We start from the raw sequence: 23,671 nt of genomic DNA on the forward strand, positions 1-23,671 counted from the left end.
CAGTATCACTTAAGCAAACACCCTGATTTAGCCCTCATTCCACTAACTCACAAATCAGACTTTTATAGGGTTCAAGTAAATCCTGCCTTTGTGTTCCCAAGAACATGTTTCATTTCTGTATATAATTCTTCAAAACATAAGCATCTGCCAATATGCTTTATGTTCTGGCCTACTGTTGTACAAAACAGACTATTAAAACGTCAAACTGTGCAGAAGCTGCAAATAAATACATTAATGATCATCTCAAACATTTTATTCCAATAGTTTAATGGCCATTAATGAAAAACCTATTCTTTTTAAAATAATGCATCACAGCCAAAACAAAGAGGTTGCCATGAGGCTTTAGCTGTTTACATTAGATAGTCATGTACTGATTTAGACCAGATAAAAATAAAAAAGCATTTTTACAATGTTATTCAGCAAGCTGGGAATAATACAGTGCAGGTGGGAAATGAGAGCCAGTCTCTTCAGTTGGGGGAGGATAATTAAAGTGGTCATTTTTCCTAGAAAATTAACTCTGCTTAGAATAAGATAAGTCTCACAAATGAAAGATCAAATGCTTTTCTACAATCCTCTACTCAAATCATGCTAGGACTGATGTATGCTACCACTACACCATTTCATATTTTCTAATTGTGTGCTTTCTCTTCCATCTAGGCTGAGTGCATATGGAATTTGACAGGCGTTCCACTGCCATAGTAGCAGAACATTTCTCAATCCAGGGTTAAGATTGCTAACTTAATCTAGCTGCTCCTAATACTCACTGGGAGCGGCCACCGAGACCATATAACACCAGTCCTGAAAGACCTAAATTGGCTCCCAGTACGTTTCCGAGCACAATTCAAAGTGTTGGCGCTGACCTTTAAAGCTCTAAATGGCCTCTGCCCAGTATACCTGAAGGAGCGTCTCCACCCCCATCGTTCAGCCCGGACACTAACGTCCAGCTCTGAGGGCCTTCTGGCGGTTCCCTCACTGTGAGAAGTGAAGTTACAGGGAACCAGGCAGAGGGCCTTCTCAGTAGTGACACCTGCCCTGTGGAATGCCTTCCCTTCAGATGTCAAGGAAATAAACAACTTTCTGACTTTTAGAAGACATCTGAAGGTAGCTCTGTTTAGGGAAGTTTTTAATGTTTAATGCTGTATTGTGTTTTCAATATTGTGTTAGGAGCTGCCCAGAGTGGCTGGGGAAACCCAGCCAGATGGGCAGATGATGATGATGATGATGATTGCTTGTGCTCCCACATACATGCTAAGTAGCAGCCTTGACTTTCGCTTTAATGCTTGTGTAAAACAAAGAACATAGGAAACTGCCTTATAAGAAGTCAGACCGTTGGTCCATCTAGGTCGGTATTGTCTGCACTGATGGGATCCTCCAGACTGGGGACATTCAAAGCCCTACTGGAGATGCCAGAAACTGAACCTTGGATGTTGTACCAGCCCTCCCCCTTCATCCCTTCAGGTCTGGAGAAGGTGCTTTTAAAGCAAAACACCCCAGGTTCAATTCCCAACACCTCTAGGCTCAGCTGCAAAAGGCCCTGTCAGAAATGCTGAAGAGCTGTGAAATAAAAAATGTAAGGTCTTATATATATAATAAATGTTCATAGATGTACTAACCAAGCATGTACATAGATATGTGGACCACAGGTCTGAAGCAGCACAGGAAGACCGTCCTGAAACCATTTTGACTCCCAAACTGACCAAATGTTTTCTCTGCAAGGAGGGAGGGGGTAAGGGAACCTTCCCATTGTCTCAGGAATTGGGTAATCACAATTTCAAAGGAATGGGCAGACTACCAGGAAAGGCAATCAGATAAGGCATTATCAGATAACCTGACAAACAGGAAAAACAACAACATTCAAATTTCTGTTGTACACCACCTTTTCTGTGATGTAGGTATGATGTTTGTGGGGGGTGGTCTTGGGTTACACCCCTTCTGTGATGTATGTATGATGTATGGAGGGGTGATCTTTAGCTCCAGGGCAGGGAATTTAAAATGTCTACACAGTATAAGGGCAGACACACCTTTGTTCTGGGTCCTCCTCCGTCTTCTGCGTGTGAGGGGAGCACCCTGTTGCAACAGTTTAATAAAGATCAGGCTTACTAGCTGCTTTGCTTCTTAATATTCTCTGGTTGGCCTCTGTTATTTTCTCCTACCAATAGGGAACCCACGTAAGGACTCTTGGATACTCCATAAGGGGAAAAGGGCAGATTTTGTTTACAACAGCTGCTGCCAGCCAATGTAGGAAACAGTGAGGCAGGTGGACCAACAGGAGCAACCAGTGAGGGAGGGGTTAGCAATAGAAACTGCACTCCAACACAGGCTTTGCACACAGGGGAACTGCAGAGGCAGCAAGTAACAAAAAACACTTACTGAGCAGTGCAGCAGTAGAGGAAAATCTTGAAGGGCTGGGGTTTTGTTTTGTTTTTAAAGCAAGTGTGCTACAAATGCACGAAGGAAATTAAAAACATAAAGATGCTAAAAAAAATTGCCTTAGTACTTATGGCCATAGCCTTCATACACAACATTTATTAAGGAGAATTTAAATATGGATATTAAAATGGAACCTACAATGCACTGTTTGAATAGAGCAATCAGTCAATAATAGCAGGGCAGTCAAATGGAATATTGGATTCATACAGGATAAGCCGTAACAGCATTTCAGGCTTGCAGTCGGTTCCAGCACAGAAGAGAGTTATTTCCCATAAAAACAAGGCATGCCCAACCTATGCATGTCAGATTTTTAGACTGGAAAATTTCTCTCTCATTATTACTTTTGATTATTTTCAGATGTTTTTTGGTTTAGAGGGAAGCCTTTCCCCAACTTTCCATGTACTGCTTTCATTGTGCTAGCTGATCATTGCTAGCGCAAACAGACAAGCGGGATCGCCACAGGTGGCACAGCAACTATGGCACACAGCCAGCAGCTGCAGCCAAGCCACTTCCCAAACTGGGAGGGAAGATAATGGACTTTCCCCAAACTGGGGGGGGGGGGGGGAAGGTAACCCAGAAAAGGAGGAGAATGGAGGATAAAAATCAATGCCAAAGCAAACAAAGAACAGACTTGTTTCTTCTCAGGGATAGTTTATATGGAAGGCAAGATGCTTGGAAGCCTCCGTGTACATAGAAAGCTACTGGGAACAGATGATGCATTCAGCTCCAAAGAAAGTGTGCAGTTCCACTGCGACACCAGGCCAAATGCACCACCACAAACCTAGCCACAGAATGACCGCTCCCCACATTAAATGGGGGGCACCCTTTGCGTGGTCGCGGGCAGCCCACTGGACCCTATGTGGCACCATTAACACAGGCTTGGCTTCGCCTTTCCCCAGGTGGGATACCTGGAGGTCTCTGCCTACCTTAGCCAGTTGCCCAATCCCGCCTGGGGAATCGTTGCCAAGGTGATCAGGACATGTAGGGGGAGGGACCACCCTGCCCACCCAATAGGGGAAGGATCTTACCTGGGAATCGTCAGTTAGCTCCAGAGCTTCTCCCACCCTACCCACCCTCAGTTAAGACTTCTTTTGCAGGTTAACCTTTTCTCCACAGGTACGCGGGCGCTGCTACGTCAAGGTCGCTGTTGAAGGGCCGGAAAGGAATTCTCCTGCATTGGCAGGTTTGCCTTTCCCGTAGCAAAACGTCACAACTTTGGTGGTATCAGGCCTTGGGTGGAATTCTTTAGTCTATCTTCCCTAAATTGGGGGTGGGCGTGTAGCGGTGACTCACGCCACCCTTCTCTTTGCAGTGGCGATACCAGGGTTCCCCGTTAAAGGGGTTGTTTTGAGGGGAGGCTTTGGCCGTACGCTGAGAGGTTGTCATTGCTCTCCCCTGCGATGGCGACGTAAGAGAGGCCCTCTCTCTCTGCTTGAACATATGTTCTCCGGAGCCAGCCCATCCCCCCACCCTCTGGATAACCCTGATGTTCCCCAGATCCCCGGTGGGGGACTGGGAGGGATAAACGCCCAATGCCTGAACCAAGGTCTACCCACATCTGAAACATAATAAAGTTGTGGCCAATTTTAATCCCATAGCACATTGTCTTGAGTCGTTATTCCACACGGGGGCAGCCCAGGGTTTGGGGGGACTCCGCCTGTCCACGCAATGGCAATAAGAATCCCTCTAAATCTCCCCAGAAGGGCATCCAGCTTTACAAGCCCCCCGAGACCCAAGCAGCGCACTCAGTTTGTACCCGGTACCCCCAGAGTTGTCTTGTGGCAACACAGGCAATTGTAAGATCTGAGGTGCCACAAATTGCTTAATTGTTCTGTTCAAGATGGGCTGGTTTTGTTGATTTTTGGAATATGAGGTATGGAAATGTTACGGCTCAAAAGAAACGTGTTTCTGTAAAAAAATATAATTTATGAAGAAATAAAAAGATGTCTTGATGCTTTTTTAAGCTGTCCTGCCAATGAAGAACTAGATATACGTCATTTAAATAATGAAACGCAAGTTATCATAATGTGAAAATGGCCATAAATGCACAAAAGTAGCACAATGGCACATTATGTCGCAACTAGGAGTGAGGGAGAAAGGCTGTCCACACATAAAGATGAATCTACCTAATTCGCATTTCCTGAAACTACCGGTATATGAGAACTAAAATGCAGGCATGTTGTGAAATCCACACTTTGAATGATGCAATGTGGTTCTCCAACCAAGTAATCTGTACAAAAATGCATATGCTAAGTAAAGTTTGCATAACGATGCATGTCTTAGTGAAAATAACGTACAAAAATGCATTATACTAAGGAAAACTGCACTTAAAGGTATAGATTATGAGAAATTCACAGTAAAATGCTGGTGAATTTTCATAAGGAAAAAAAATCACAAATTGATTTAGCAATGTGGTGATCTGAACTTATGACTGGAAAAAAGAGAAGCAGAGATACTGAAATTGACAAGATTTTCTGATCCCTAGTTGTAATCTGGCAAGTTCTATCCTTATCTCTGTATAAGGCTGGGGTGCCTCCTTGTGATTATTTACTTTTCTTTTAGGCATATATACACAGACACATATAAGAATAGAACGTAACAATGTAATTACAACTATTTACCTATCCTAGCCAACTTTTAATATGCTACTGGATAGATAGATAGATAGATGATAGATAGATAGATGATAGATAGATAGATGATAGATAGATAGAGATAGATAGATAGAGATAGATATAATACAGATGTGAATATACATTCCAGTAAATACTGTTGAATAAATAGTACTACCTACTACAGTGTTATGTGCTGCAAGAATCTTTAAAGCATGAATAAACTTCTAACATAATTAGAAGCTTTTCATATAATTTAAACATAAATTCATCTCACAACTTTTGAAAATTTTCATGACTATAACAGTCCTTCTCTATTCTCCAAATTCAAGTTTAAAACTATTATTATTATTATTATTAACATTAAGATATACAAAGCATACAAAATATTATTAAGCCAACCTGCAGCAGTGTTTGCCTGCTTGCACAATGGAAATCCACTTTGCAGAGTTAGACTTCTGGTTTCTCCTAACCCTGGCTCAGCCTCATGCTTATCTCCAAAATTTGGCCCAGAGGGTTCTCCAAGCCACTGAAGCAAATTTTGGAGGCATAAAGATGCCTGCTCATGTTAGAGCTCACCCATAATTCATTGTACAGTAATGCGGATCTTTGTCTTTATTCGTTGGGTTATCATTATGTTTTATTTTTACATGTCAAAAAAATTAACATAATGGATTATATTCAACATAGCACTATGGAGACAATTCTCTCTGCAGAAGAACTATCTTCCCTCTCATTTGCCTGTGTGTAAATATACATTCCAAGCATTGATTCTATTTTCACCATGCAGTCCCTTCTGCCCTCCAAGCATCTACTCAAAACGGTTGAATAGCTCTCCCAAATTTGGGGGGGGGGGGAATCCTAAAGATGGAATAATCCAAAAACTGCCTTCCCCCTTTTGCTAGCCTTTTATGAATGGGAGGCGCCCTTCCCTTCATTGATGGATATTTTATGATTCAAGTAAATATCAGTTGTATCTGATCAAGACATATTCGGAAGAGCCCCCCCTGAAAACAATGGGCTTATTAAAAAATTACTATCTTGAAACCACTGATTTCAATGGGTTTATTCTGGGTATGAATTATCTGCCCTTGGACTTTATGGTAATACATGGGTAAGAAATCTAATTACTAAATATAATAAAATACCACCCTCAAAAAAACCCCCCAACATTTTTATTAATTCATATGACTACTGAAATTCACATGATCTTCATAAAATTCATATTGCATAGAAAAAATATATATATTCTGCAGTTCACAAAGAACATTCTTCTAGATTATCTGCATATCTTCAAAAACCAAGAAGCAGAGCTGGCCACAGGAAGGGTTTCCAATAAAGGATACAAAATAATAGATAGAAAAGTGTGGCTGGGAGGGTCCAAAAGAGGTTGTGCTTTCTTGCAGCCCAGCAGCAAACCTTCAAGTTAAATATACTGTAATCATGCCAGTGATTAGTTACTGCTCAGTCTCCTGTCTCCAGCCCGGAAATTAGTCTGCTAGAAACCCAGATAGCTGAACAAGCGGTCACGCTTTATCATACCACGGAGTTTGAGAGGCCAATCTGAAGGAAAGCTACATGTGTTCCATATTAGGGAGAAAATACCTAATTTAAATTACCTTAATTTACGGAACTATAAAATCTCTGTATTTAAAGTACAATAACATAAATATTAGCACGATAAATTCTTTAAGGCTGCAATCCTAAACACAATTACTAGGAAGAAAGCCCCACTGTACACAGTAGTTTACATCTGAGTAAACATGCGTAGGATTACACTGCACAAATATTAACACAGTTTACCCAAGAAATCTGCAGAAACTTTAGCTATAAACTTCTAAGACTTCAAATTAAGAACTCTCACTAAAATTTCAAGCTACAAAGCAGGCAAATTACCAGCACTGTTTTGCTATTTTATCATTAAGCACTCACTGCCTCTGCACATTAAACAACAGTGGTCTCTACAAATTGTGCTGGTTATGCATTATTACTAAAGGTAAAGGACCCATGGATGGTTAATTCCAGTCAAAGGAGACTATGGGGCTGAGGGAGCCGGCATTTGTCCACAGACAGCTTTCCAGGTCGTGTGGCCACCATGGCTAAACTGCTTCTGGCGCAACGGGCCACCGTGACAGAAGCCAGAGCACACAGAAATGCTGTTTACCTTCCCGCTACAGCGGTACCTATTTAACTACTTGCACTGGTGTGCTTTCGAACTGCTAGGTTGGCAGGAGCTGGGACAGAGCAACAGGAGCTCACCCCGTCGTGCGAATTCAAACCGCTGACCTTCCAATCAGCAAGCCCAAGAGGTTCAGTGGTTTAGACCACAGCGCCACCCGCGTCCCCCTTGTGGCATGGAGCCTGTGACAAGAACCTGAGGAAGTACAGGCTGTGGCATTAAGATCTGTAGTTCCAACTCAAAATCATTTTTTGGCCTGAATTTATGGAGCAAATGAGGCTATGTTGTCAAGGCAAGAGAAGTTTAGGTAACAGGTCAATATAAAGCTATAGCCACCCCACTATAAACAGTTCCCACGGGGTAGGGGTGAGGGACTAGAAGAGGCCTAGCCAATCAAATAATCATCAAGTGAATGATATATTTAAATCAGACAAAACAAAAGGGTTTGCTGCTGAAATATTGAAAGAAAGATCTATTACAAAGTAAGACTAAATTACTTTCCAAAATGTAGATTGTTACTGGTTTGGGAACTGCTGGAGGAGGAGGTTAAATCTGTGATGATTCAGTGGTCTAAAGATTTCGGTTATAATATTCAGATGGCATCCTGGGGAAAGCTTTGGAGAAAGGACTTAAAATTTACTTTAGAAGAAAATTTTATGAAGATGTTCTACCGATGGTATATTACACCAAGCAAGCTGGAGAAAATGTATAAAACCAGCTCAAATCTTCACTGGAGATGTAAAGAATCAGAGGGAACAATGTACCACATGTGGTGGAAATGTAAAAAGATTAAAAACTTTTGGGAAATTATCCATAATGAACTTTAAAAAATGTTCAAACTAACTTTCATGAAAAAGCCGGAAGTCTTCTTGTTAGGTATTATTGCTGCAGATATACTGAAAGAATTAAGAAAGATATTTATGTATGCCACTACTGCGGTGAGAATGTTAATAGCTAGATGGTGGAAGGGAGATAAAACACCAACTAAATTGGAATGGCAGGCGAAGTTATTTGAATATGTAGAATTGGCAAAGATGACAGGGAAAATTAGGAATCAAAGAAACCAAGAGTTTAACAAAGAACGGGATTTATAAATTATATTTAAAAGGAAATTGTTCTCAGATGAAATCTCTGACATGTTTTGAATAACTTCTGCAATGTTATATGCTACCAAGAATACGGACAATTAAGAATAAGTTAAAAAATATGAAAACATGCAGTCACCAAGGTAATGATGGACCCACATTGATTTCATGTACATTTCCCTCCCTGCAGTTTTTAGTTCTTACCTCTTTCACATTGTGGGCCTGTGAATCCATACACACATGCGCAGCGATTGGGTCCAATGCAGCGACCACCATTCTGGCATCCATTTTCACAGACAGCTGTGTTTTGAATTAGAAAAAGGGGGGGGGACCCATAATTACGTACTTGGTCATATTGAAAATATCCCTTTGAAGTTCTACAGAACAAATTAATAAAATGGATGCTTTTCACCATCATTATGCCCAACATGGTAATTAAGTGAAACCTGCAATAAGTCTTTAGAATAGCTTTAATAAGAAATTACCTGCTTTTATGCTTGAGATAGCGCTTGCTATAATACAACAGAGTAAGTGAGGTTTGCGGCAGAGTGTTGGGAAGAGGTCAGAAAATATGAACAGATTCTAGGAAAAGGATCTATACTAGGCTGAAATTCTATACCAAAGGGTGGGGGACAGACCCAGACCCTGAGAGCATCCTAGGAGGTATCCCATGAGTTTTTATAGTTTGGAACATACTTTTCTAGATGCATGATGAACAATGAGGTATACACACATATACAAATTCAATGGGTGCAGAGAGGAGGAATCTGTTTTTCAAGGCTGAATAAAAGATAAAGGAATACATCCTAATACCAGAAATACAATTAGTGAGCCTGTTGGGGGTTATGAAAGAATGGGAGGTGGAACCCAATATACCAGGGGTTGGCATGGTTTGCCGATCATGGGCCAGTTCACTCCCACAGAGATCATCTGTGGGCCGGACTGGTGCAGTGCGACACCGGAAATTGCTTCTGCGCATGCCCAGATGCTGAAAATCGCACCTGTGCAGAAGCGATTTTCCGTGTCTGGACATGCGCAGACACGATTTTCTGTATCTGCGCATGCGCAGAAGCAATTTCCGGTGCCGCTTGGTGAGTCTCCGTGCCGGTTTAGTGCAGCGTGGGGGGGGGGACTCACCGAGCGGGCGGCTCAGTTTGGGGGCGGCTTGTTGGCCCGCACGTCGCCGACTCCTGCAATATACCAATCATAAAACTGCACGGAGAAGGTCATATGGACTGCATTATATTAAAAATACAGTGGACCTTTTGGATATGAAATTAACTCGTTCCGGGGGTCTGTGCGCACCCCAAAAAATCTGTATCCAGAGGTGCCGCTTCTGCACACGCACGCGGTGCGATAGAATGCTTCTGCACATGCGCGAGCAGCGAAACCCAGAAAAATACTTCCGGGCTTTTCGCTTTCACAACCTGAAGTTTACATTACTAGAGAGTAACGTAACCCAAGGGTCTACAGTACACGGTTTCCAAACCAAAAAAAGAGAGTTCATAATATCTAGAGAAGGGCAGGAAACCTATAGCCCTTCAAATGTTGTTGGACTCCAACATCCATCATCCTCAGCTAGCAAGGCCTGTGGTTAAGTATGATGGAAGCTGTAGTCACAGATTTTTCCACTTCAAGATAAAAATCTAGAATCCAGATACCATTTTCCTTACAATGGAGGAATAGTTCAACGACTGCTTGAGCAAACTGCAGCCTACCATTTCTTGCAAAAACAAAACTGTAAAACATTGCAAAGAATATTATCACTGATAATTATGTGTGAAATAATATTGCAAAACCATCTGAAATAAGTATTTCTATCATACGGCAATCAAAGCTTCAATTTGCTGGCCTGTTAAGTGAAAACAGGATCAGTTCTCCCAAAGAAACATTTCCTTTTATACCCCTAGGATTTCTGAATGGGCCTCTAAGCAAACAAGCATTTACATACAGCAGAAACCATTCCCCTCCTCTCCATATCGAGACACCCCAGGGGACATGACATTTGTCTGCAGTGCCATGATGTCTGGGAACAGAGGGACGAAAAGCACATATGTAGATAGCAGGAGGTGGCAAAGAATATGCAAACAGAAGGAATGAAGGAAAAGTTTGTGTTGACAAGATCAGAGTAAGTGTAACTTGCTGGTAGGACATAAGGAGGGGCAGTATAATTAGGCTAACGTGCTGTGAAAATAACGCTGATGGCTTAAAATCCGTTCTGCATTTTTCAAGGCTCACTTATGAATCTGAGCATCTAGATTGCATTAACAAACCCCATTTCACACAAAAAAGCCACATATAAATGTACCGTTTCTAAGAAGAGAGCAAGAAACTATACTGCAACATTCTCCAATCTGGTACTTTCCAAATGTTACAGAACTACAACTTGCGTCACCCCTGACCACGGGTCATGCTGGCTGGGGCTGATGGAGATTGTAGTCTAAAACATCTGGAGGTCATCAGGTTGGGAAAGGCTACCATACTGTGTGCCTTGCCTCACCGACACAGGAAGACGCTGTAACTTTGCCCTCATAATTTCCTAGATTGAGGCCAATGGTAACTAATGGGGGGAAATGTTATAAAGACAAGAGAATGCGTCAGCCGATGAGTGAAAGTACATAGTTTAGAATTATCAGCAGAAGAACAGACTTGAGTGCTATTATGTCAGTGTATTCTGTACCCCACCCTGGGATCTATTGCAATGAAAGATGGATTATAAGTGTGCTAAAACAAAGAAAGAAAAGGGTGGATGGATGGAAGGTATTGAAAGTTCAGAATAAGTAGGCAGAGCAGTTCAAAATGGCCAGACATTTTGAGCCACAGGTGCCCCTTTCATGAGGCAGTTCTGTATGCTGTGAAAAATGCAAGTTTTGAATAGGGAGGAATATTTATCTTTTCTTTACAGTTTTGTTCTTTTAAGTGTCTGTTAAAAGAAACACAAGTCTCACTTTACGAGCATACGCGTATCAAGTTCAAGATTTCCATTCATTCCTATGGGAACACTTCTAATGCAGGATTAGTCCACATTCTTCCCCCCAACTCTCCAGGTTCCCCCCACTGTAAAAAAAATAATTGCTGCAGCCAATGGGTAAAAGAGAGGCAAAGGGGGGGGGGAATGGATTTATCCAATCTCTCCTGCTCTCTGATTTGTCTGATTTTTCCTGCTCTCTAACTGTCCGATCTCACTCCACATTCCCTTTCTTCATGGTTTCTGTCTGAAAACGTCAGCCACCAACCATCAAAGCACAAAAAAACCCAAGGAAATAAGGAAGTTGGCTGTTCAGGTATGTGACTCTACAGCATGTATAGCAAGGTTTTGACAGTCCATTTGTGTTCGAAATACTTGGGTTTTTTTATTTGCCTTCTTACTCTGGAAAAAAACAACAGTTTGTACAAGATCTTAAAGCCCATTCTTGCATTGAGCTCAATCTGCGAGTTTCCCTTTCATTGGACTGCAGTTAAAGAGATACTCTAAAATGAAATAATCCAGAGTTGTTTCACAAGTGCATATTGCAGTGCAATCTATAAAGTGCTAAAAGTATCTATGTCTGCAATAGCTCCGTTTTTACCTAGCAGATTGCAACCATAAGAGGTTTCACTGTCTTAACAACTTCCTCAAGCAACAGCTAAAAGTGATTTGGTCTCAATGTTTTTAGGCAGGTTTCCAACCCAGCCCCTATAGCGTATGGTCAGGTTTTGAAAGCATTCAGCTTTCCTGTGCCAAAACAACACAGAAGTAGGGAGTGAATAAATCATTCATACTAGGCGGGGGGCGGGGAGGGAAATGAAAGGGAGGGGAGAACTTTGAAGTGTGCTAGAACTATCCCCTTATATCACAAGGGGAAACACATAAAAATGTACTGTTGTCGCAAGACATTCTACTCCTTATCAAGGCTTATTAAACCGAATTACCTTTCACTCATCTATGCGCAGAATGACAACACTTCTGTGTTGTTATAAAAATATATAGCGAGTGAATTATGATGCCATGTGAAATAACATTGGTTTTTTTAAATCTCAAGTACAGTGCATTTAAATAATGTTTGCATAGTGATAATGGATAAGAATAATATTTGTCTAATTTTCATGTGAACTACAATTCAGTGCACACAAGCTGGACCTGCAACAAAATGGTGCAGTGTGTGGCGTGCTCCTGTCTGCTGATCCAGTCAGCCAAGCATGCCCTCCTCCAGGATATAGAGAAAGGGAGAAAGAGAGAGAGAGATTTTTTATTCTCCGCCCTCCCCACTACGCCAGCAAACAGTCAGCATTCCGAAGCCAAAGAGAATATTCATGGGGCTTTTGGGAGTTGTCCCCCCTTTAAGGGGTCCTCTAATATTTATTGTACTTCTGCAAACCTTGGGAACTACCAGGTCTTCTGATATCCCCTTCTCGTGCATGGATGGGGTGGTTCTGGCTACAGAAACACAAGCACACAAAGACTTGAGCATGTTATCAGCTTATAGGTTACGGCCCAAATCTTCAAGTGTGGCTAAAATAACTGCACCGTTTATTGCCAGCTCAGATCTTGATTCTCACTGATATAAAATGCCGGAGCCAAAAGAACCGCTGAAAAAGGAGACAGAGCTAGTAGAAGGCAAGAAATGTTTGAAATTTAAGGAGCAAGCAAGGGTGTGCAATGTAACAGCAAATAATATAGGGAAGGAAGGAAGAAGCAACCCACATAGAAACACAGAAAGATAGCAAGGGTAGGAAAGGGGAATTCTATCCTACAATTATCTACCCTTCTCTTCCTAAGCTCCATTCTGTCTGTCTCTATATGGACAATAAAGACTACTCAAGTGTATGGAGACATAATACCAAGCAATGGTTTGGTATTAGCATGCATGAGCAGTCAGGTTTGATGTTGCAAACTCCATCCTCCCTCTCTCATACTCTTGCACACTGCAATTTCTAAACGGGGTTCTTGGCAAACGATTTTGCTATTGCATCAAAAACGTGGCAATCTATAGTCTGAGTAAGCTGTAGTTTGCTCCTAAACCAGAATGAACCCATGACCTGGGATCTTGGTTTAAAGGCAAATTATGGTTTTCCTACAGTCCAGAAGGAAGCCAAAGTATCTACTTACGTTGTCCACAGTAAGTACCAATATATCCCTTCTGGCACTGGCATTGGTCTTCTAGACAGGAACCACCATTCATGCATCTGATACTGCACTGTTGTACTGCAGCAAAACACAAACAATTTAAAATTATGGCAGGTAGCTTTAAAAAATGCACAACCACCAATCAAGCATGCAGTGATATTTCAAGGCTGCCCAAATACTTGCAATAGGTATTAATTTAAAGCAGAAAATAGGAAATAACCACATAAGAATACGTAACATATTTCAGCACCTCATTAAGTGGAAAGACTTTGCTGTAATCTTAAAAGCGATCTAAGGCACGTTATTTTAAGCTACAGGCATGGAGCTAAAGGCTGGTGAATTCCAATGCATGTGTAACTAATTCCTTCATTTGCTGCTACCCTGTCAGAAAAATGGGGAAGTCTCTCACCTCTTCACTTATATACACTTGCCTCCCCACTTTCTCACATTAAGATATCTGTGTCCCCCCCTCCCACCACTGCATCCTTGTTCATGACACTTCTTTTTTTCTGTCCACCCTTCTCTCTTCTTGTGCTGTTGGGGTGAAACTACTCTGCCAAAAACAGAGAATAGGCATGGTGCTCTGAATTTTGCAGTAAAAAAACAACAATCCAACTATAACTTTTGCCTTTAGACTGCCATACTCAATATATTTTTCCTTCCTCTAATTTCACTATGATATTATCCTTTTCTTAAATCTCTGCACTTTCCCCTTTAGATTTATGTTGTCACTTTGAAGCTCCTTTGTCTTTATCTCTTTTATCCTTTATCTCAAAGGTCTTTACCGTTCCTACAATTGGTTTCTTTTCTTTCATTTTCTTATATCAACCTCATCCCATCCACCCATTCATTCTCTGACCTCAAGGTCTTTTGTTCATTATTCTAGGTGCACAGAATAATCGACATGAATTAATATATTACTACCTTCCTAAATTTTCTTTATTAAAACAGAGGCTGCAATCCTATACCCAGTTACGTGGGAGTATGACCCACTGAACTCAGTAGGACATGCTTCTTGGTAATACTGCATGCATAAAACTGCACTGCTGATAACTTGCTCTTCAGGAGATAAGGTAATTCAAAATACAATACAATGTCAATTTTAAAAATAAAATAAAATAAGAACTACATACATAAAAAGACCCCAAGCAGAGAACTGAAGTAGCTGAACAGCAAAAACTAAATTACATTTCCTACAAATGTGTTCTTAAATAAAGGTGTTTCACTAAAAGGCAAGTAGGGACAGAACCCGTTGGACCTCCCATGGGAGGGCATTTGAGACACAGTCATAAAAAGTGATGAGCAGGAATCTTCTATATGCAAAGCAGCACCTTTCATGCAAAAGAGGGTAGGGAAGATGAGACAGGTAACTCTCCCATGCACTTAGTATTTATCTATCCTTAAACACTATCCTAGTGTAAAATGTTGCAAAACACTATTTCTCCCTAACTTTAAAAATGGAGACTTTAGGACTTACTTGATTTTGTTCCACAGGTTGGTGATATCTGACCACTGGAACAAGTGCACATGTTGGGGCGAGAACAAAATCCATCACCACAGCTATTTCTACAAATTGCTGAGGAAGAAAATAATGAATCAAAATGCTTGCACATCTTAAATTGCTTAAGAAACACTGGCAAACAAGATAAATTGTTTGCTTAAATGTGTCCAATTCCCCCCCCCCCCCAAGAACATAAGCAACTGTGTATATGCTGAAACAATGTTACTTTTGTTTTTGGTTTTGTGTTTGTTATGCTAGCTTCACTTTTACTAAAAACAGGGCTGTAAAGATAGAATCTGTTATGATGCGCTTAATATTTTAGAGGGTGGTACAAAACATTACTTCTCTAAGAAGTGAGACTTGTGTGCTAAATACAGGTAAAAGTCAATCTGGAAATCAGAAAATTCTAAAATTATGGAGTGACATTTTACTTTTGCGTGTAAGGGCTGAGAGACAAAACAGATGTGACCTTAAGCGTGTAAATGCATTTAAGACACCTGTTTTTGTTATCAAGATAATAGCCACAAAGGAGGGTAGGATGAGTTGGATCAGGACCATGGCACTGGGTGTGGGGAGGAATGGGAGACAGGGCTAAATTCTTTCCTTTAACGCTGTGGTCCCAATGAACCACTGGCAACCACTGGTGCCAATGGAAGTTTCCTTCTTGGGGTTATTAGCATCTTTTTGAAATGGGAGGGGAATCATTGCAACCATGATGTGGTCCACTTATTCCACAGAACCAAACCTCCTACCTTCCCCATGGCTGTTATTTTGATAATAAAAAGCAGGCGAATTAAATTCATCCACATATTTAACAGCAGGATTGTTTTATCCCCCATAAGCCTAAACTATGGGCTTTCCAGTTGGCAATAGTATCTTCAAAAACAATGCTAACAGCTGACTTTTTCCTAGCCAAAGCATACATAGAGCTAGTCAGAGGCTTTGAAGTTCCTTTGCTGTAAAGATACATGATTACCTCCAGACAAGTGACTATTTTTGAGATACGGTTCATTCAAACATTTTCTAGGAACATTAATTTTAAATATCTCTCTGACCTCGTTTTAGAGACAATGGAATATTTTCTAGCTTAACTGACACATTTAAAAGATGAGTGGATGGAACTTCCCACACCTGTTTTAGCTATAGCACTGCAAGTAATAAATAACTTTGCACAACTAAAGTGCAATACAAATGATACATAATGAAATTAGTATTTTCACAGCTCAAGAGTATCCATGTTTACTCAGAGGAAAATCCAGTGTTCAGTGCAGCTTACTTCCAGGGTTGCTACCTTGTTTGAGATAGCAATACTTGCATAGGACTGTTATCTTGTTTGAGCTTTTAATGGTGGTTATTGAAATATGGACAGAACAAAGCATTCCACATGAATATAACAAACCTGCTATATAACTCATACAGTAGGTTTTCAGAGGACTGATGGAGAATACTCAGGCTGAACATATCTATACTCTAAGCACTGCATCTATATTAACGCTTTTCAATGTCCTAGCAGCATATTCTGAGCGATTTTTCCCATGTGAAGCTGACTAGATATTCACATGTGCCTTTGAGGCCCTTTCTGCTGTTTTGTGTACAGTGTTAATAATGGATGTTGTTAATATGGGATATAACACAAAACAGAAAATGAATGTATATCGTAGCCGAGATAGGTTTTACATTTGCATTACGTAACAATTTAAGCCAAAGCTATTTCAAGCATCATGTGTGAAAATGTTCTGAAGATTGGGCTGCAATATAAATTAAACTTTGGCCAAAAATGCCATAACTGAGAACAGAAATAAAATAAAGGTCACCCTTCCACCACATGAGAAAGTAGAAGAAATAGTTAAAACACAGATCTATTCTCTTACTTTTATTAGCCAGCTATGCATTGTTTTTCTGGGTTAGGAAACTTTTGCCTATATGGTGCAGTTAATGTTAAGGCCAACTAGACACTTGGGTCAGAATGTGAACAAAATTCCTTCATAACTAAGTTTAAAATTTCAACCCCCAGTTCAGGTCTTCTTAGTCACTTGATTTGCTGAATGGTGCATCAGGATATGAGTTAGAATGGATTATCAGGATTACACTAACAAAAGAAATTTATTGCCCCTTCAACAGCCCTTTGAGTTCAATAGAAGGAACTCTTGGTTCTGGGTCTATACTTTTTGGGAAGCATTGTAGCAGTGCTGGTAACTATTGCTGCATTAGTATTGGGGTTGAGGATTAGACCTCAGCAACTATGTAAAGTTATGTATTGTGCCCTTGCAACAGCTTTGGAGATGACTTTATAAACTGTTACTGTGTCACAGTGCAAGAGCTCAGGCCATAAACTACACTAACAGTTCATAGAATTGTAGAGTTGGAAGGAACCACAAGAAACATCTAGTCCAACCCTTTGCAATGCAATGGGGCAATGCAATAATCTTTGTCCCAATGTGGGGTTCAAACCCATGACCCTGAGATTAAGAGCTTAATGCTCTACAAAACTGAACTATCCTTCAATCCTAGGCATGCCACCTGAGAAATAAGCCACGCTCAGTTCAATGGAATTTACTCCCAGGGAAGTTTACAGCAGGCTACCCTCCTATACAAATTCCAGTGGGCCCCACTGAACACATCATTTTACTTTTGATTAAACTTGCATTGCATTGTGCTCTTAACTTATAAAACCCCAACTGCCTGAACCTCTTCTCTCTAAATCCCAGAGATAGTGGATGTTGATAATATTAGTCAGTGGGGAAATAAAAGCCCTCTAGTCTGCATATGCCCAAATGAACTTTAACATTTTTCACATGTTCCAGGGCTGAACTCTGACCTTAGCCACAGGATGTAGGCTCACTCCTGGTGAGTCCAAACCACAGTTTAACTGATTTACATGCTTTTGTCAAGTCTTATCAGTTGTCACATAGCTCAGCACAATAAAGAGCTTTGCCAAATAAACAATCATATTGTTGTTAAATATATATTTAAGAAAATCTAATCTAGATCTATTGTAGCACAGCCCCGAACTAACAAAAACAACCAACAGCCTTATGTGAAATATTATTCCTAGTTAACTCAGCTACATTTTCTCTCTGTTGATAAAGTACAACCTACTTTGCTTAGAATTTGACTATTTCTGTTTTAAGTGTTCGTTGCTGGATTTCTGAATCTGTAAAAGGGCATTTTTTAAATCAATAGATTTGTGAGTTAGTGTCTAGTTCTTAAAAGCATAATGGAAGCCTAAACTTAGCAACCAGAGTAGATTAATTCCTTACTTCCTTTTTAAAAGGGTAATTAATTAAAATTCAAAGATGTCTTTTGGATGGATTATTACTCAGAGGTTGTAAAATCTGAAGCCAAACACTTACGAACAATACACTGATTTCCCCCAGGGAGTGTTTTCCATCCAGGACAACAGTAGGAGTGGAATCTGGAGCCACACACATTTGGCCTGTTATATGCAAACAAGTGTGTACACAAAAAATATAGGTCAATGGAAACAGATTTTAGGTCTGCATGATAAAAATGCATTGGCCTCAGAAACAACATGCAAGCTTTTTTTCTTTTTCTTTTTACAGAACCCTCACATTTCTTAATAAAAAAAGCATTTCACTGAATCCCTCCCTCCAAGAGCTAAGAGCCCAACTTTTTAGCAAAAAGAGACAATGACTAAGTAATAAGTATTTAGTAAGGTACCATTTTTAAACAGTTCTGAACAATGGACCAAATGCATGCTCTACTGTAACTACTTTACAAGCAGTAAATAATTCACACCAAACATATCTAAAACAGCCTTTTCATCTTAACACCAAGAGTTACATTTTATATGAACATCAGATTTTTCTAGAGGTATATTAGAAAGATTTGAAAGTGGAAAGAAATGATCATGCATTTTATAACTTAGCATTTTAAAGCCTCCCTCAACCAATCTGAAAAAACATGTTTCTTCAGCAGATTTTAATTGAAATCACCCTTCAGCACTGTTATAGCAAAGACCATTAAAAACTTGATCATGAAACTGAAGCAATATTTGCCACATTTGGTATTGCTATTAGTGTCGTATTTACACATGCTTTCTTTTGCAAAAGCCAGATGTTTTTTACACCACTCTCAAGAAACATATGGAAACTTTCCAAGATGGACCAAAATTTAAAATTAACATTCAAATCAAGCCAATCAGTAGACATTAAGAAGAAAAGCAACAATTACAGAAGGGGGAAAGGACAGAAGTAAATGGAGACAACTGCTAGTATTTGGATTGAAAGTTTGAAAGGGAATGCACAGATGTGTGATGGGACTGATTAGGAAAACAAGCTGTATAGAGAGGTGCATCTTAACAAAACAGCCTGGTAGAGACAAGATCAAAAGAAATGTGGCTGTCCATTAGAGCTAGATGCAAACCAGTGGTTCCTATGTACTGCCTTGTTGGTAGGTTTTCTACAAGACAACTTCAAAGATAAAGGCGTAATCATAGGAGCCAACTCCTAGGGGCTGAGGGGTCTCCAGCCTCCTTGCCATAAAATATTTGAGGGGGCCAGGCCCCCCAAAAGTTGATGGGAATTCCCATTCAAATAGTGTGTGAGCACTGCATCATGTGATCAAGAATGTGGGGCGGTGCCTACCTGGGCGCCCCCACCAATATTTTATTCAAGTTGGCACCCCTGGGAGTAATGGTGTCTATTTCATGGGGACCTTTGGAGAAGTCAAATAGAAAAATAAGGCAAACCCATTTCATCTTCAAAACTGTAGCCTTCTATGAAAGAGAACCCTCAGTTGCTCTTTAGCGGTGTGCTTCAAGAGAGCACATTAGGACTAGTTCTGGGTGTGGGGACCAGACAGCAGGAGGGTGAAGGGAAATATTAAAGAATGGGTCCAGGTCCAAGACTTGATGCCACCCACAGGCAACTATCAATTGCTTATGGGATGTTGCTAAGTTCTTACAGGACATAAGGCTAGTAAGTGATGATAACAGTGGCAGAGTTAATATTGAAATCCTGGAAGAAAGATTAAAGGCTATTTGAGGTAAAAGAGAACTTGGTGGGAGGTTGATTGGGCTCTAATGCCAAGGAAGAATTATGGGTTGAAGGAGGCTGTTCATGGGAGACAAGCATTGGTGGGACAGTTATCAGGAAGTGGCTGCAGGCTTTACAGAGGCAGGATAAAGTGATGTTTTCACCTGAAACACTGAATGGTTTATCAGAAACAAGACTTACGGATGGTGCAAGACCAGTTAAAGAGGATAAATGAGCTAGAAGATAGGGACTGGGAATGTGGATAATTTACCTTTGAGTTGCACGGAAGTACTTGAAGGAGAGCAGAGGAGGAATATTGCAGGAGTGGTTGCATATTATGGGGTAGGGAAGGAATTCATTGGGGCTGGAGCATTGGAAATCAGGAGGTTGCAGGAGATGAGCACAGGACAAGAGGAAAGAACTTGTGATGGGCACTACAGAAGTACTTTTAGGGGTTGTCAGCAGGAGTAGCCAAAGGTTTCATGGAAGCAGAATAAAGGTGAGCTGAAGGTTTCAACAGAGCACAATAAAGGTGGCATTTCAGAATTTTTGCCTGTGGATCACCCAGAAGTTGCCAAGATGGTGTGCATGCACATATTTGATGGGGCGGGGGGCACGGAATGGCAGGTTGCAGCTGGTTGCGTCCACGCATAACCTGCTGCTAAGGCAATACAAGGAGTACGGCAAGGCTGTATATTGTCTCCCTGCTTATTTAACTTATATGCAGAATTCATCATGCGAAAGGCGGGGCTGGATGAATCCCTAGCCGGAATTAAGATTGCCGGAAGAAATATCAACAACCTCAGATATGCAGATGACACAACTTTGATGGCAGAAAGTGAGGAGGAATTAAAGAACCTTTTAATAAGGGTGAAAGAGGAGAGCGCAAAATATGGTTTGAAGCTCAACATCAAAAAAGCGAAGATCATGGCCACTGGTCCCATCACCTCCTGGCAAATAGAAGGGGAAGAAATGGAGGCAGTGAGAGATTTTACTTTCTTGGGCTCCATGATCACTGCAGATGGTGACAGCAGCCACAAAATTAAAAGACGCCTGCTTCTTGGGAGAAAAGCAATGACAAACCTAGACAGCATCTTAAAAAGCAGAGACATCACCTTGCCAACAAAGGTCCGTATAGTTAAAGCTATGGTTTTCCCAGTAGTGATGCATGGAAGTGAGAGCTGGACCCTAAAGAAGGCTGATCGCCGAAGAATTGATGCTTTTGAATTATGGTCTGGAGGAGACTGTTGAGAGTCCCATGGACTGCAAGAAGATCAAACCCATCCATTCTGAAGGAAATCAGCCCTGAGTGCTCACTGGAAGGACAGATCCTGAAGCTGAGACTCCAATACTTTGGCCACCTCATGAGAAGAGAAGACTCCCTGGAAAAGACCCTGATGTTGGGAAAGCTGGAGGGCACAAGGAGAAGGGGACAACAGAGGAGGAGATGGTGGGACAGTGTTCTAGAAGCTACCAGCATGAGTTTGACCAAACTGCGGGAGGCAGTGGAAGACAGGAGTGCCTGGCGTGCTCTGGTCCATGGGGTCACGAAGAGTCGGACCCGACTAAAGGACTAAACAACAACAACAACAACAACAACAAGGCAAAACACGCCTGGCCTAGCTCTCACAAACAGCATCAGGTCGAGGAGATAAACCTTTTGCCTGCACTGTACCACTTCAGACTGCAGGTGGAGGCCGCCCAGGTGACCTGCTCTTTGGGGCGGGGCCAATCATGACACACCTACGACTGGAGCATCAAGGAGCATCAAGCTGGGCTAGAATCCTTTTCCCCTGACACCTAGCGGCCCCCGCGTCCGCAGAGACTGCTCCATTCCGTTCCCACGAAGACCATGCACCCCACCCCCGCTTGCCGCCTGAAAGTGGTACGATCCGGGCACGCGGCTTCTATAAATGCCGCCTCGCCGCCGCTGTTTGTGAGAGGCCGGCCTACCTGCCCGGCGCGAGGCAACGCGGCTTCCCTACCCCCTGAGCGCGTCCTGCTGGCCTCTCCGGCGGACTCGGTTGGTGCTGGCGGCGCCTTCCAAGCTCCTCGAGGCTGGGTAGCTGGTGCCGCCGCCGCCGCCGCCGCCTGTTGCTCCATCCGCCGGGCGGACCTGCTGCTTGCCTTGCGCGGCTGCTCCCTGCGCCCAGAGCGCCACACAGCCCAGCCAGAGGAAATAAGGCTGCAGGCGGAGCTCCCGCCGCCTCGCCATGGTCGCGGGCGCGAAAATCCTGAGGTGCCTCAGAGAGGGGCCCCGACCTCCGGCTCGCCCCTGACTCGGGAGCTCTTCTCCCTTCCTGAGGAGAAGAGGCGTTATTCCTCCGGGCCGCTCGCTCTCTCCCCTCCACCTCAGCGCGACGCTCTGCTGCTGCGGGTCGGGGCGGCCAGGGGGGCGGCGGCGGCGGCGGCGGCTGCTCCTTCTCTCGCTCCGCGCTGCATCCTCCTCCCTTTTCCCGCCTCTCCGCTGCTCGCCTTCCCGAGCGAAACGCGCCGATTAAAAGCCGTCGGGGAAAGAGATGAGGTCCAGCTCTTCCCGAGCGAGGGGGAAAAGGGGAGAACAATCGAAGGGCGTGGGCGCCCTCAGAGGGGCTTTTCGGAGAGCGAGCTCGAAATTGCCCGCCTCGAGGATAACAGCAATAATGATAACGAGCCGCTAGTGACAGGGGCCGGCAGCTTTCCACCCTGGAAGGCGAAAAAGGAGGAGGGTTAAAAGAAGCTTGCTGCTGCTGCTGCTGCCGACTTGGGGGAAGGCGAGGCGGCGACTCTTGCCCGGTGCGCCGCGAGAAGAATGAGGGGCGAGGGAGGGAGGCAGGGCGGCACTACCGCCCGCTCGTCGGTGGGGAGCAGCAGCGCCGCGCCAAGCACGTGGGAGAGGAGCGCGCCCGAGGAGGGAAGGGAGGCTGAGGGAAGGGGGCGCCCGGAGGGGAGGCGGGAGAGGGAGGGGCCGCGGCACTTGTGAAAGGGGGCTGGAGGGATAGCGGGAGGAGCTTCGTTGGAAACCGCGGGGAGGGAAGGAGGGGCTGAGGCCGGGAATTAGGAGGGGGCGCCGAGGGGAAAGTCTGTCAGAGGAAGAGGAGCCGTTGGGCGCCAGTCGGTCAGTCAGTCAAGTCAGTCACACAACCTTGTTGCCCGTTCTCAAGCAGTCCGTTCATCCACGCCCCAGCCCCCTGGCCTCGTAGTTTCTCCTTGCACCAACAAAATCACCACCTCAAGAAAGTTCAGGGGAGTTTCTCACCCGCCGCCGGTAGCGGCCAAATTTCCCTCAGTTGGAGTCTCCGGGATAGGGTTGTCATGCGTCCGGGTTGTCCCGGACACATACGGAACACTGCTGCATATAGTGGAGCACCGGAGTCACTGCCCGGAGGAATCCGGACGTATGGCATTGCCTATCGGCACGCCGATTTTCTCCGCCACCACCATTAAAAATCGCTCAAAAACGGCATTATTTTAATTTTTGCGATTTCGCCCAAAAAAGCTGAGCAACTCTGGGGAAAACTTTTTTTTAAAGAAGCTAAGCAACCCTGCTCTGGGAACCTGCGAAAGAAAAAGGCGGCAGCGTCGTCCTTTGCGCCTTTGGAATGGCTGCCTCAGAAGCGAGCGAGAGGGAAAAGACGTAGTTTTGAGGCTGCATGAGGTCTCCGGAGAGAGCTGGCGGGGGACTGTCTGGCACGCACGAGGGGATCCCTTCACGAGCCTCCGGGATCCTGACAGGCACACGAGGCGACGCCCCTCGTAAAAGGAACCAGATGGGAACTTG

At 42.9% G+C, this 23,671-nt stretch overlaps 1 protein-coding gene across 1 annotated transcript in view; it reads right to left on the reverse strand.

Moving 5' to 3' along the window:
* FBN2 (fibrillin 2) overlaps positions 1-22,772 on the reverse strand; it is a 135,056-nt gene extending 112,284 nt beyond the window's left edge. Inside the window, exons 1-5 of the mRNA XM_083576443.1 lie at positions 21,897-22,772; positions 18,268-18,350; positions 14,891-14,989; positions 13,396-13,491; positions 8,511-8,606 (exon numbers count right to left, since the gene is read on the reverse strand). Coding sequence (XP_083432569.1) covers positions 8,511-8,606; positions 13,396-13,491; positions 14,891-14,989; positions 18,268-18,350; positions 21,897-22,126 — 604 coding nt within the window. The 5' untranslated portion in view covers positions 22,127-22,772. The remainder of the gene's footprint in view (positions 1-8,510; positions 8,607-13,395; positions 13,492-14,890; positions 14,990-18,267; positions 18,351-21,896) is intronic.
* Between the last annotated feature and the right edge of the window lie 899 nt (positions 22,773-23,671).

The sequence above is a fragment of the Podarcis filfolensis genome, assembly GCF_964270895.1.
Source record: "Podarcis filfolensis genome assembly, chromosome: 11".
Taxonomy (NCBI): Eukaryota; Metazoa; Chordata; class Lepidosauria; order Squamata; family Lacertidae; genus Podarcis; species Podarcis filfolensis.